Genomic DNA, 15,468 nt, shown 5'->3' with positions numbered 1-15,468 from the left:
GCAAGTGGAGTTTTGTAAGCAGTCTGTCCACAAACCTCTCTTTTCAGCTGGTTTTCATTGTGTTGTTTATGGTAAATATCTGTGCTCTTTTACATTCAGATTTTTTCTTTTTTAGTTTTGAGGCTTGATTAGCTAAGCCTTGGAATTTCTGCAACAAGAGCAGCTTTTCACAAGCATTTAAGATGCTCTGAATCTACTTGTAAAATAAGTGCTCTGAGCTTGAACCAAACTCTGAGGTTTTAAAAAGGTTTCTCATACTAGGAAGATACATCTGAGAGTTATTTTATTGGTTAATAGTTCAATTTGGAAGATTTATCATAATAAAATATCCAAATGCTTCTTCAGTTTTTCTCTGGAATCTTGATGAGGCACTTCTTTTTATTATTATTATTATTAAGTTCTAATAGCAATTCTGCCTTCCTGGGGACTACTACAGCAACAGGTATTTGATGTACAACATAAAAACTATACTGTAACTTTGCTGTTCCTTGCAGCTGAACTAAAGGTGTTCTTCCAGTGTCTTCCTGACCCTTATTCCAGATTCTCTGGATGTTTTGGTGCTAAATAGAGAGTTGTGAGCCTGCGCAATATATTGCAGAGTTTTCTCATAAAACAGTCTTAGGGACATTTAGTGTCAAATGACTGATAGCTGAGGCAAAGGTGTATTTTGAGGGTATATTCTTAAATTTTTTTCAATCAAGTCTTCTGAAGTATATCATCTGTTCAAATTTTCAGGGTGCTTTACGTAACATTTTGAATTTCTCCTGCCTTAATCTGTGTGCCTCTATCGTTGGCAAGAGTCATTTCTTCAGCTTCAATCTTCTCTGTAATAAATGCCCTGCTGCAGATTCATTCCACCAGCAGCACCCGAGTGCTTTAAAACACCAGGTCACCCTAACCCCAGGGGCTTTCGGGAGGCTGCTGTAGCTCACACCAGCTCTGCAGCAGGTTGTCTGGTTTCCCCCTGGGACCTTTTATCCCCTCTGGTTTTTCATCTGCCCTTAGCGACTTGTTTCAAGAGTTTGAATTTTCTTTAAAATATCAATAGGTCATAGGAAAGAATTAGAAGCTGTATTCCCTCTCTCCCCTTCTGTCTTCCAAGTGTATACCTCTGGATCTGTTCTAAGGGTGATCTGTTTCTAGCAAACAACTGTGCTGAATTCCTCAGATCCAGGTGCCTTGCTGTTCCCAGTCCCTCTGTGTGTGCACTTCTGGACGCACAGTTCCTTCCTTCCTTCCTTCCTTCCATCCTTCCTTTCTTCCATCCTTCTGTCCGTCTTCCTCTGGCAGGAATCAAGCTGCAGTATGCGTCTCCCAGTCATTCCTGCTTCCCTGGGTTTTTATTTTGTGCCAGCTATTTCAAATTAGTAAGCAAAGATTTGCCCAGAGAGCCAGATTCTTCTGCTGGGAAAGGGTTGCACACATTACTGCTTTAAAAACTGCTACCATATTACCAGAATTTGGCTTGGAAAGGTAGAAGGCAAATTAGCAAAAGAAACAAAAGTTTCAGTGGTAATGGCCATCAGAGACTCAAATTTCCATTCATTCAAAAGTGGAGGGAATTCATATCTGATTACTGCTCTGGGTATCGCAGTCATAAAACTTCACTGATTTTAATGTCAGAAACATAACGTCAAGTTAAACTACAGCACATATTTTAGAAAGAAATCTTGATTTAAGAACTTCAGGAAAAGAATTGGTCACCTCTCTAGGTAAGTTACTTGAGCAATTACTGTACTCTTCATTTAAAAAAAAAAGCTTAAATTCATCTGGTTTTGGCTCCCAGCTGTTAGATTTCAATATATCTTTTAGAGGATGTTCTACTACTGCAAATGTCCTGATCCAGAGATTTGAGACACCATGATAAAAATACCTTCTAATATTATTTTATATGAATGGATTGAGTTGAATTTTTTTCTTCATTCCTCCGATTTTTGTTGTCAGCTTCTAAATTTATATCTAATTGTATGAGCATTATTTTTTTGGAAGGGATGCCAGAACAGAACATGCTCTTACAGTGACAACCTACTAACATGGGATAAATAATACGTTTTGTATCCCACTCTGATAATCCTGTTTGGCTGCCTACCAGATCCCCAGGACCTTTCTGGTATTCACTGGCTTCTCTAACATTTGGATTTTAATCTTGCGAATCAAGTCTGTGCATTCCTCACATTGCTCCAGCCGTGTGGTATCTGACTGCAGGATTGTTCAGCAGTAACTGCTGTAAGTGGGCAGCACAAGACAGAAAGCTGTTCCCATTACTGTTCACCACATCATCAGTGGTTTTTTGGTTTTGTTATTCTTTGTTTGGTTTGTCTTTTTTTTTTCCTTTCGGGTTTTAACAGCAATGACTGTTGAAGCTTTTCTACATTATTGATCAAAAACTGTTGAATGGGAGTGAGCCAAATCCCAGATCTCTGCAGGACAGTAGAGAAAACACACAATGATTACTTCACTTCGTTTTTGCAATGTCAGCTGTTTCTTAATCTGGATTATTAGTAGCAGTGCTAGTAATGTAGTGATCGTTTTTATTGGGCTGTCAAATGACTTACAGAAGTCTTGGTATAGTAACACCAATAAATTTGCTTTTTAAAAAACTTACAAAAATTGAATTTTATTTTTTAAAAAATGCTTTATGTATAAATTATTCTACGTTCTCGCATTCTGTACACAATGCGATTTGTGATTCGATTAGAGGTGAAGCAGAACCCATCATTTTCCCAAGACCATATTGTCTTTTCCTTTTCTCCTAGCTATATTGCTGCTTGTTACTGCCACTTGCCTCTCAAAGGCATTTCTAATTCCAAATTATTCATGTGACTGTCTAAATTTTTCAACCTACAGACACTGTCTGAGCGTTATTTCCAGTGCTGGCAATGTAACACTTCTAATGCACCAAGGGTACGTGTGCATGCGTATAACTGCTCTTTGAGACTGCGCTTGCGTGTGGTAAAGTAGATTGCAGTTGCTTGCGTTTAGCAACCATGCAAAGGAAGGTTAGTATGGAGATGTAATTATTTCATTATGGCAGGAGATATATTGAAAATGCAGGTGTGCCTCGAAGCGTGTTCTCTCTTTGTCATATCTGATGAAGATAAACCAAAGCTTAAGTAATTTTCTCAAACCTGATGAGTAACGAGAGAAAAGCGATCGTTCTGTTCCATTGGAATAAAATTTATCCAAAATCTAGCTCATATTTGTTTCAGTAACCTCTGATAGGAATTTCTTAGAATCACCACACACACACAACGAGTGTTTAAGTAAGGGCTTCGGTATGGAATGGAGTTATTTTAATCTTTTCATGTTAAACCATTATGTCAATATTATATTTATATTTCTTGTTAGGAGTTCTTACTCTGGAAAATATTTATTGGATGTGTCATCAGTTTTGATGCAGCAACAATACTTGTCTTGAAGAATATAGTAACTCGTATTTAAAATGTTCCAAATATACAATATCTTTTGGGATGAATAAACAGTAAAATTTACAAGAATAAACCTACAACACAGCAGAAAGTTGATTTTTATTGTACATGGTCTTTCATTCAGCCTAACTCCAAATTTCAGCACTCTACGTTTTCCCAGTAACATGCAGCACTGCTTTATTGCAACAGACAACAATTCTTTAAGGAAACCAGTTAAAACTTACTTTTAAAATAAATTGGGATTTAATTACCTGTTTATTTGGTACAACAGGGGTTCACAGACACACGACGTTTCCTCCCTTGCTTCGAGGTAAAGCAGGGCTCCAAGCAGTGCTTGTTTTTGCACGCAAACCCAGGGCAAGATGGGCTGGAGGTACTTGGTGCAGGGTGCGAGTGCAGCCCCAGTTTGTGCAGGCATTGCCTCTTGTTTAGTGACATCTTTCACAGATTTGGGGACATCATTCATGGATCATCCTATAAGAAAACTGAAAAGCCTACAGCTGCTAACCTGTGCTGTAAATCCGGTGTACCTGTGCGGTTCTGATCAGTGCTGGCTCGGCAGGAGGGCACTCACTGAGGGCAGGCAGGTGGCTCTCGGCGAGCTGCGGCAGTGGAGGTATTCTCACAGTATATTTTCTAGTATTTTCATGGAGGGAAGTCTCTTCCATGTTTGCTGCATGCTTTGGATCCAGCCCAGGCTGGGGTTTGAGTTAGCATGGTTGCACGCCAGGCCCTGACAAGTCGTGGTGTAAAAGCCTAGCTAGCTTGTCTCTTTTCTGTTTCTCTTTCTAAAAAGTTAAATTTTGAGTTAACGTTAAAACATTCTACCAGGTGCAGTAGATGTTGGCTTTTAAAGAAAAAAAGCCTATAGTGTTAAACATCTCTAACTGCTTTTCACGGATGTTGTTGGTAGCAGATATTACTCTGCCTGCCAGTAACTTTGTCTTGGATGCCTGTCTCCCAGATGCCAGTGCAAAGTACTCATCCTTAGACCAAGGAGACAAACACTGAATTAGGTGTTTTTGTTTTTTTTTTCTGAGTAATTCTATGGGTGGAAAGTGGTGATAAGGTTTTCTTGTTCCTGAGAATTCAGTATCAGTATTACAGGCTGCTTAGATGTGATATTGAAGGTGTGCTTTTTGATTGTATATAGCAGCAAGTTCATTGGCAGTTTCTGTGTTGCAGAATTTAACTCTGATCTGACTGTGGCTGGGCATTGTAATAGAAATGTATTGCTCAGTATTTTTTCCCATTTCATACTTATTGCAATGGCACGTAAGTGAACACGTAGCCTGCAGCAACTTCACGGTCATTTTCATTACACTTGCTGATTGGGGTTGGCCGGGTGTCGGCGTCTCTGCTGTCCTGGCCCTACATGTTGCACCAGCAGTACGCCTGTACGTCCTTCCTCCGAGATTTCTCTGAATTATAAGTCCTCCCTGGTTTCCAAAATGTTCAGATGTAAAGGGCTCTCATCAGTCTGTTTAAACAGCAAATTTCATGTTGCTGCCATCACACACCTGCTGCATAATATCATGTTTATATGTTCTCAGTGATGTCCTAGCCAATAACAGGTGATTAACAGTCTCCCTTATTATTACCTTACGCTGTGTGCGCAGTGAGGGAGGGTGTTCCCAAGTACATCCGTGCCCCTGTTCAGGAGGAGATTTTTAATAGCAAAGCAGCAAAAATGTTGTGACTTAAAAGGTGTTTCTCATTTCAAATCTAGAGAGAGTGGTAAAAAAATATGTATATTTGTTCCAAGCTGATGCTTTCCCCGGTAATTAAGTAACAAATACTGGAATAATTCCATCAGAAAGAGTGCTTTGGGGATATTTCTTTGGTGGAACTGAATCTCTTTATCAGATGCACAGGATCCTGCATCTGCTCGGGAAGTGGGTCTGGGTCTGCTGGGAGTCTTTGCTACTGAGCGCCCTTAGGTGGGCAAGGAAATTCATCGATGAAGCATTGATGAAATGTGTATCAGGATGGAAGATGCGGCTGTTGAACTGGCAGAGATCTTTCTCAAAAGCATCTCAATTCTACTCATATGCACACAAACTCATATAACAGTGGTGTTAATTTGGTTTGTTTAATGTAAATGTTTTCCAGTTCCAATGAAAAACATTTCACTGAAGAATATTAAAGCATGGTAAGTTTTAAAACCAAAACCAAAAATAAAAATAAAGATCAATAATTGGGTATTTAGTTATATTCTGCAATTATACGGGTCAACTTTTTTTGTTTTATGTACTGTAAGTGGGATTCAGGTTTAGCTAGATCCTGCTGGCTTGGACATTTCATTGGGAAGCTGCTGTGCTATTTTTTTTTAGATTTTGAGCATGTATTGGAGGTCTTCAGTCCTTTTTGGTATGAATATATTGTGAAAATACCAAGTTATAACCGTTTAAGGGGAACGTTGCTACCTGTGAGACAAGCGTGCAAAGCTGCCTCTTTGTCTTGACGAGGATTACCATAGGTGGTAGTAATACATGTGCAAGCAGCCGTCTCCAATTGAGGATGAAGAGGCTGATGAGTCACGGTGGAGTCACATCCTGTTAACGCTGGTTACGGACACCACCGCTTCACCCTTCCGTGTTCTGACTAATCAAGCTGAAAAAAAAGTGAAAAGAGGTCTCATGGAACGTGAAAAATGGAAAGGCAATCCTCCTGAGGTCTGTTGCTATCCAAATCTTGTATGCAGGTAGCTCACCTGTTCAAAAGCAGCTCAAGCCAAGCGCAGCATTTAGAGATGTGATTACATCTGCTCCAGCATGTCCAAGTATCCAGGGTGGGAGAACTGAACCTGAGCAGTGCCCACGTGGTTGCGCTCTGAACATTTACACTCTGGTGAAAAGCACAGTCTTTTGTATCTCAGTATCCTGTAGTCTGCCTTGTGGCTTTCAGCTGGAGTCCAAGTTGTGTGTTAAGTGTACATATGCAACTTTGATCTTACAACTACACATTCTAGCAGCCATCCAAGCCGTGCGTTTACCTGTATTTTTGAATCAAGTGAACAGTACAGCAGAAACAGCTTGGTGTAGCAGGGCACTGTATAAAACTCACCTGTGCAGTCTGTCTTAGCAGAATGAAGCCTTGTGCTTCTCAGATCTGTTTTAATGGGATGGATTCAGGCAAAACTGAAAGCATTTCAAGCTTTTAAAAATCACTGTGTTGAAAGGGTGCAGTTGGAGTCGGTATTAATGGTAATTGCTGTGTCTGCAGATCTCTGCTGAGGCACCTCTTTGTTTGCAATGGGCAGTGTAAAAAGCATCCCCAAATATATTGGCTGCCTCTCAATAACTTTTACACTGGCATTGAAACTGGAAAGGAATTTTCTTCTGTCTCGTTGCTACACTGCTTATTGCATGCAAAACTGACTCCCTTCAACAAGGGGCTTCCCGTAACAGCTTGAGATGTCAAAACAGAAATTTCAAATGCATTTTATCCCACATTTCATGATGGAAAATACTTCCCCTACAGCTTTCTTGAGAGAGTCCTTGCCAGTAGTTTCTGCTTCTGTTTTTCCTCGAGGATGTCAGGCTATTTTTGCTGAAATAATCTACCTGTCATCTTCAGCATGTAAAAGCCCTCACATCCTTAGCCGTGCTGTCTCTGAATTCACCGCCCCAGCAGCCCCGTGCTGTTTGTGTGGCTGTTCCCAGGTCACAGACAACCAGCCGAGGGCCTGGGAAGCGAGGCTTGGCCGGTGTCACTGCAGCGGGTCGGCAGGGTTTGCTGCAGGAGGAAGCTCCGGGTGTCTTGAGAGGAAGGAAATGGGGGAGAAACTGTGTGTTTGGGGAAAGTTCTCACAGCATGCAGAGGAGAGGCGCGGGGGGCATCAGGAAGGGAAGGGTGAGGCGAGCAGGTCTGGGAAGGAGAGGGGTGTTCCTGGGTTCCGCTTCAGAGGAGGGAAGCCCTCTCACGGCCTTGGAGGAGCACCCCCATGTCCTCGGTCCCTGCCTGCTGTCCTGCTGCCTCCCGTGCTGGGTTGGTGCTCCCTGGTGGATGTCCTGCAGCCACCAGCAGCCTGCACGGCAGGGAGCTGGCCTGCCTCGCGCAGGAGGCACGGCCTCAGAGGCAGTGAGGTGATGGTGCTGCTTAGAGCACTGCCAGAGAGAGGGGCCCTGGAGACGGCATCTGCCTTCCTGCTCCGTGCCTGAACCTTTTGGGAAGCCTGCTCCATTCTTGTCCCCTTCCTGGCATTCAGCTGGGGCCCGGGTTTCCTACTGACCTCGCAAGGTCACCACCTCTCAGTGCCGCCTGAGCAGCCGAGGCCGGGCCCATGTGAGGCGACTCCTGCTTTTTGCAGCAACATCAGGTTGACGTGGAGCTTTCCTCGCGGCATCAAGCGGGTGAACAGCAAAGAAGGTAGCAATCACGTCCAGGGTGTTTAGTTAGAGATGGCCTTCTAGTCACCGTGGTCTCCAGGGAGCAGAGGCTTTTGCCTCGGCCGTCGCTGCAGCAGGAAACGTAGGGTGAGGTGTAGCGGCGGTCGCCTCGCGCGGTGCGTGTGCTGTGTGCCCTGGTACGGGGCCATCGCGGGGGCAGGCGTAGCCACAACAGGCTTTGTTGTGGGGCACAATGAAGGGTGACTGCGTCAGGAGAAGGTAAGACCTGTCGACCTCTTCTGCTGTAGGAAATAGGATGTTGGTGTCAGCACGTCCTCTGCGAGGTCTCGGTATTGTGTTGGCTAAATCCTATGCTCTGAGCGAGACGCTGTCGATGCATCTGTCGTTTCATTCGTTGCTTCATCCGTGGAGCTTTGCTTTAGCCATCCCTATGGTTATGGCAAAGATTCTTTGGAAACTTCAAAGAATCTTTGTTCTAATTTTGTTTTGTCTCGTTCTCTCTTATATATAATAAGGTACAGAATATATATGGAAAAAATTATCTTCACTTAAATGTTTTGTTCTCTATACACATGCAAATGGAAAATGCCTTATAGAGACTTCCTACAGTCCCACAGATTCAGACAATGCAGTTTACAGTACTGTTTTAATGTAAATTTAAGGTTAAGTAAAATGAGATGGTTTGTTATTTTTACCAGAATCAGATGTCAAGTATAACAGTCTTAAAGCAAAACAAATCCAGCAAACAAACCACTCCAAACCAGAAGAACTTTGGACAGCCCTCAGTGTGTGGCCTGAACACAGCGGTGGTATCGACCACGCAGCCCCCAGCTGTGCTGCTAATTGGGCCCCACGCTTCACCCTCATTAGCCTTTAGGGCTGGGTACACTGCCTGGGAGGAACCCCCCCGTTACGAGGCACTATAACACTTAGCTGTTAGATGCATCTCTGTGGGAAGACATATTCAATTCACACCCTGTAAGTCCAAACGATAAGGTAAAAATAATCCCTTTTTATTCTCTCCTAAACAGAACTGCTCCTGGAAAGCAGAAACAAACCCTAGTAATTGCTCTATGTCCCTGGAGTCCTTAACAGAGCACCTGCAGACATGACAGGACCAAGACCTGCTTCGGGATCACTGCAGTGTTCAGCAATGGCAGAGATCAGTTCATGCGTTACTCTTTAAGTGCTGTGTGTATGCTCAGTGTGGTGGCATTGCAAAGAAGATGACTTTATTTTCCTGCTGCAAGGAGGTTGAAATCTTAACATCCTGAACGTGTGGAACGAGAGTTTTCTCTGACTGTCCAAACTCTCGTAAAATGTAAGCTGGGGGGAGAGGGGAGGCCACATGCATGCTCGGTATTAGAGAAAAAGCTATTTGTGCTTAGAATAATGGCAATACTTTTCAGTTACAGCTCTCCTGTGTGGAAGTTTAATCTCCTTAACTTGGACAGAGGGAGAGCAATGAGAACTATATCACTTTTGACTTAGCCAGTTTTCTAGGAACAAAAGAAGTGTGTGTCAAGTATGTGTTTTTGGTTACTTTTGCACATTTTTCTTTTTATCTGTGCTTCTATTTATACCATGGCCAGTTTTTACACTCTCCTACCTGATAAGAAAGTTAACATGGTTACTAAACTCTTCGAGGGAAGAGACTGGTTTCCTAGGTTTGATCTGAGCACCACTACATTTATTAAGAATGACATCATCTTTTATTATAGAACAGGAACCTTAAATAGTTTTGGAAGAGCAAATTTTAAGAACGATGTCCTTCTGAGCTACATGTGATTCATCTTCACGTTGCATGTTGAAGAGGTGCTGTGTCCTGAGCCAGATCAGCTTTGTGAATCAAACTGTAATTTATTAGCAAAAACTATTCACTTTTTTTTTTCTTTTAAAACTATGTGAAAATTAGTGCTTGCAGCCTGCTGGGAAATGCTAGGCAAACACAGGCAGCTCTTTTGTCCTCTTCAGGCTTCCTCCAGAAATCTGGTTTTGTACTCCTCCAGAGGCCTTTTGTAAATGATGCCTGAACCATAAAGTAACGGGAACTGCTGCCTTGCTGCTGTGATTCAGTGTGTTAGTCATTCGGAGAGGTGCTGGTGCTCAGGGCACTGATGAACTGTCGGGGAAGCGCTTGGTTTCCTACCAGAGAAAGGTTGCTGGTGAAGTTTGCTGGTGTCTGTCAGAAAATATCACCACGTTCAGGTTCAGCCTCCTTCATATAACACGCGCATCCTTTCTGGCCATGGCTTAAAAAGCAAAATGATGCACCACGGCACGGCTGTAGTTGCTGCCAGGGGTGAACATCTGCTCTACAGCTTGTCATTCAGCTTTTGAAGTTGTCCTGTCAGCAGCCAAGAGCGCTGTCCGGGCTGGGTTCACGCATCAGTTTTGTGTCTGAGTGGGAGAAAACTCGCTCCGATGGGGAGAGCCGCAGCTTGGCGGGCTCTACCTTGGTGCAGGCTGGCCCTCAGCTGCAGTGCACCGATGCCTCTGCTTGCTGGAGAGAGAAAGCCCTGCTTTCTCCTCACCTGGATTTTCTATGCCATGTTTACCAAAAAGAACAGATTTCTATTGAATTGTCATGAGAAAAGCAGGTACATGCTCCCCGTTTCCTAGCACTCTGTGCACAGACATGGGCTCACGTGGCAGCAAGCAATGTCACGCATACTGTTCGTGGAAGGACACAAGACTCTGGTGGCTGTTGCCACTTCTCTCTGGCCTTAAGCCAGGTCTGTCTCACGAGCTTTTGGGTCAGATTCCTGCTTCCTCTCATCTGGTTGTTGCCTTTTCCTTGTTGCTGCTTGCAGCGCTGCCAAGCTGTCAGCCAGAGAGGGAGAAACGCTTACAGACCGACCCATCAGCCCGGCACCTGGCCCTGCAAAGGGCTCCAACGCTGCTGAGACGGTTTGGAAGGGGCCACACACTTGCTTTTTGTGCTATCTGCTGTGTTTTGCTTATTCTGATACCCAAGCTCAGGCTAAAATCTGAGGGAAACTATACATTAGAAGATTTTGACCGCTTTTGGAGAGCCTGCCCTCATTTGGATATTTTGGGTGCCACCTTCACGTGAAGGTTCTCAGGAATACCTTGAGATACCATTTACCCAGAAGATTTGCTGTGCCTGGTGACTTTAGGGACACATGCCTCTTCTCTGGTCTTCCTAAGATCCTGGATAGCCATCTGGAAATCTCATCCTGTGATTCCTCCAGAATCTGGAAGACCTTTTGTAACTACTAATCCCAGAAACAGATTTTCCCTTCATCCTGTCTGTCAACACAGCCTTTAACTTATTTTTATGGGCTTCAGCACATGTTTGATGCATCACTGCCTTAGGATATGGTCTATGTTTTCCGGATTCTTTCAGTGGTCATTATATCTACATATAGCACTTTCTAGAGAAGGGCTAACTTAGTGGGTATTTAATAGCATCTTCTCTTTGTCCTTTAAAATTCAGCACATCTTTTTGCACATCTGGAACAGGAGTCAGTGTAATTTGGAGTATCATGAGTGTGAAATCCTAGGAAATTATACTTTACAACGCAGTTCATTATGCTTCAACAGAATTGAGTAGTCTTTTAAGATGATGTGATGAAGATCGCATTAAAAAGTACTGATCCTATTGAAGCAAGGAGGGTGAAGGAAAAAGAATATTCTCAGCTAACTGGTGCCATACTAGACTCTCAATATTTTGCCTTTTTTTGTCTTGGCCATGAGTTGTTGTTTACACATCAAAATAACATCATTGTGAACTTTGTGTGCATGTCTTAATGGCTTTGTGGAGGCAGATAGGATACAGCGGATAGGAATTGACCCTGTGTGCAGTGAAAGCTGCCTGACAGAGTGCCACCCGCACTGGGGAAGGCCAGCGGGGTCTCTGCTGCAGTCTTGCCTTCAGCTGTGGCCCCGTGTTCCTGCAAGAACCTAAGGCCTGAGGCAGAGGTTCAGAAGAAGTCACCAGACAAGGTCTGCAGCAGGCCTGTGTGGCGGAGAAGGCAGCAAGCTGTCTTTGCATGTGCACGGGCCACAGAGATGGGCTCACCTGAAGTTCACTGTCTTTCTGGGCTTGTTTCCTTATGCCTCTGCGCAGGAGGGAGCAGACCTTGGTCTACAAGATCCTTCAGCCCATCCTTGTGTATCTGCAGAGCATCACGTAAAGCCACCCTCTGCTGGCCAGGAGCAAAACAGGGAGAGCTGCTGCCTCCTTTTCTCTATTCTTAAGGAAGAATTCAGATGTAGAAATGTTTCTTGAAAGCAGTAAAAAAGCTTGACCTAATCACTGCTCTATATATATGCTTATGGCCCGTAAAAGGCCCAGCAGGATACAAAGCCACCAGTTCCAGTTCTCATTTTTGCCAGAACTTCAAAGCGTTTCCTTTCATGCAGTAATCTTAAAACTAGTCCAAGAAAACACTCGCACGATTACTTAGATATTCCAGTTATGCCACCAATATGGAAACTTGAATGATGATATTTTCCACAGGCAAAGCTTCCCTCGTTAGTTTAATGCAGTAGTCTTCTGCCTGCTTGTAGGGAAGATGCAACCTCCTCTCCACGGTCTGAGAAATGGTTGCTGCTCGTAAGGTGGCGAGCCAAGAGAAAGGAGTGTGATGCACTGACAAATGGGGCCAAGACACAGTCACTGAAGTTCTATTCTATGTAGGGTTTGAATGTCTTTTTTTAACTGTAGTCATAACCTTCTCTGGAAGAGAAGCTTCATAATGACTACCCAATATTTATTTAATAAACACTTTGCTCTTTTAATATTTGAGACTATGGTTATCAGTTTTCAGTTATCCAAACTTTAAATAAAGGTAAAAGCTCACGTAACTATTGATTAAAAGCAAAATGAGTCTGGGTGGGACCCATTTCTATCCCCAGGTCTTAATCTGTTCTTGATAACGTTGGAAGCTGTCGTTCACCTGGCTCCACCTGTGTGGCCAGATGTCATCCAGCAGTGCATTTATTTTGTTTGTGAGGCCATTGCATGGGCTTATTTTGTGCTTGCTTACTGGGCTGTGGCTGCTCTGCTCTAGGGATTATACCCATATTATGATATAAATACATTATAAAATGAAAGAGACATGTTAGAGATTTTTTACAAATTATTATAATATTTTTTTGGTGAGTGCAGATGTGCAGGCATGGCCTGAGATCTTTTTCTGCTGGAATGACCTCACAGTAGTGCTTGACCTGGCAGCCAAGCTGAGGTGGGATTGTCCCAGGGCTGCTGGGCCCAAGAGATGCTGCAGCAGATGCTCCAGGTCCTGGTCAGGAGGAATTCTTGGAATGCTGAACGGCAGCCGCAAGGGTCAGCAGAGACCCATCATACTTGAAGTGGTTTCAAGGACTACAGGAAGTGTGGTCAGAAATGAAGAGATCATTCAAGGATCGTTTAGATGTAGAGAATTCCTCCTGGTTAAGCAAATATCATGCTGAGTTTCTCCTGGAAAAGAATTCTATGTGCGAGTTTGTATCTTTTCCAGATTATTTGGGTTGGGATAGAAGAGCAACTTCTATTCCTACCAATTTAGACTGTGTCGGGGCCTAAAACTCCTTTCCCAGTTGGAAAGCTTGCAGTTAAGAAAGTGAAATAGATTTTTATGAGCAATATTTAGTTCAAGCATTTAACTAATTCTCCTGCTGCATGGTTTGAAGTCAAAGTTTGATTCATTGACGTGTGGCAGCTTGAGAACTGGAATGGAAGGGATTAGGAGAGGAAGCAGACTCGGAATTTAAGAAACATCTATATTTTCTTGTCCACTAACCCTTTTTTCCTACCCATCAAATGTATGTTTGACCTATGTTTCTAAATTAAGTGACACAGAGAAACATTCCTACATGCTTTCCTGTACTCTTTTTTTTTTTTTTTTTGCACATTGTCATCAGTTCTGCCGTGGGTGTGTTCAGCTTTGCTCTTTCAGGAAGGGAACCTGATCTTTCCGATTCTGGAGAAATGCTCTGGACGTGACATTGTTGTACAGATGCTGTGAACTTATACATATATTCCGTTAGGTTAGAGAATGGAAAATGGGTGTTTTATTATTCTTATTACTCATTAGAAATAATTTTTAAAATAGCGCCCCATTTACCATGGGATGTTCTGCAGTGACGCAGGCGTCGCGGGAAGCCATAGCCAGTACCTTCCTTCTGTGGCTACGTGTTCGTGTGTCTGCGTAGGTGTGCGTTTCGTTCAGGATTCCTACAGAGATCAATCAGGGGATCTGTCTAATCTTTTTCTCCTACCAGCAAGGCCAGTCTCCCTCTGTCTCTCCTTGCTGTCTGCCTGTTTTTTGCGTTCCCCCCCCCCGGCAGCTTCTGCTGCCCACCACCTCCAGAAAAGCCATCCCCTTCCCCCTTGTCAGTATTTTCATTCCTAGAGATGTAGCAGTCATCAATCCAACATCACTTACAGTATCCCATAATATCTTGAGTGATGGTTCTGAGTGCTTTTCCTAGCTGTGTTCATAAAGCAGCTGCAAAAAGGAAAAAAAAAGCTGTCAGAGGAGACAGGTCCACGTCCTGCCCTGGCTCTGTTACTGTGGAGCTGCAACTGATTTACTGCTTCCATAAATGTAGCAAGCAGCATTGCCAAACCCAGAGATTTATCTGGGGCCACCCATGTGTTATGGGAAAAAAAAAAAAAAAAAAAAAAGCTTATCCTTGGAGAAAAGAATGAGTTGTACCATTTTTTTTTTCTCTTTCCTTGAGTTTGCAGTAATTATCTTGGGAATAACTGTGATGCTCAGAAGGCAGCTGCTTTTTATGGTTTGTGAGACATGGAGATGAGAGCAGTGGGAGCCTCAGTACAGGCAGCAGCAGCCCCAGCCCTGCCCTCCTGCTGGGGATGGGGACGGTGCTGTGGTGACAGCCGCGGTCACCTTGGGGCAGGACATGGTCAGGTCGGAGTAGATTGAGGGTGTCCAGGGAGTAGTCACTGACTAGGGAGAAAAATATTTTCCACAGGGAAATCAGTGGGCTTGGCAGTGCAGAGGATCCCATCATTTTTCTCCCAGTTTTTACCATGTAATTCATGCTTTGCTCTGTAAAGCACTGTGATATAGTTTGTATACATTATGTAAAATAAGTTGTATTCTATTATATTGAAGAAATATGGATATAAAATAAAGTCGAAGGATGGAGTAAAGTAGCTGTGTGGTAACTGGACCCCAGTCCCTGGCTGCATTGGTCGTCCCGTTCCCCAGGTCCCCATCCCCAGTGTGAGCAAAGAGTCCTCCGCCTGAAGATACCGCGTTAGGTACAGGCTGTCCTGGATGAGAAGGGACGGAGACACCGAGTTCTGTTCCCTGTAGCTCCTCGGTGGAGCCTGTCTCCCCAGTGTCCTGGGTCTTTCTGACACTTGTGGCCCTGGGCAGTTCTTGCGCCTCAGGAGCGTTAGCAGATGGTGTGTAACCGTGCTTCAGGTTTTTGAGGCTGGCAAAGTCCTGTTATTGCTCACAGCACAAAGGTAGGTGGGCCTTTGGGGGCAGCACGCTGGTGCTGGGCCAGCACACAGCAACTTGTAATCTAGGGAAAACAAAAACCCAAATCTCTGTGGTTTGTAGAGGGCAGGGGCGAGGGGAGGGGGGAGGTCGGCTGTGGGCATTGCAGCCGGGCAGCTTGCTCTTGCAGAAGCTGGAATCCGCCTAAAAGCACCGAGGTGGATCTTTCATGGCAGCAAAGAT

General features: G+C 43.8%; 1 protein-coding gene across 1 annotated transcript in view; it reads left to right on the top strand.

Annotated features, from left to right (window-relative positions):
- SLMAP (sarcolemma associated protein) overlaps positions 1–14,930 on the top strand; it is a 100,907-nt gene extending 85,977 nt beyond the window's left edge. Inside the window, exon 24 of the mRNA XM_067003080.1 lies at positions 8,812–14,930. Coding sequence (XP_066859181.1) covers positions 8,812–8,892 — 81 coding nt within the window. The 3' untranslated portion in view covers positions 8,893–14,930. The remainder of the gene's footprint in view (positions 1–8,811) is intronic.
- The last annotated feature ends 538 nt before the right edge of the window (positions 14,931–15,468 follow it).

Source organism: Anser cygnoides, chromosome 10, assembly GCF_040182565.1.
Source record: "Anser cygnoides isolate HZ-2024a breed goose chromosome 10, Taihu_goose_T2T_genome, whole genome shotgun sequence".
In the NCBI taxonomy this organism is placed as follows: domain Eukaryota; kingdom Metazoa; phylum Chordata; class Aves; order Anseriformes; family Anatidae; genus Anser; species Anser cygnoides.
The sequence above is the reverse complement of the archived record's forward strand: the minus strand, read 5'-3'. Positions and strand labels throughout refer to the sequence as shown.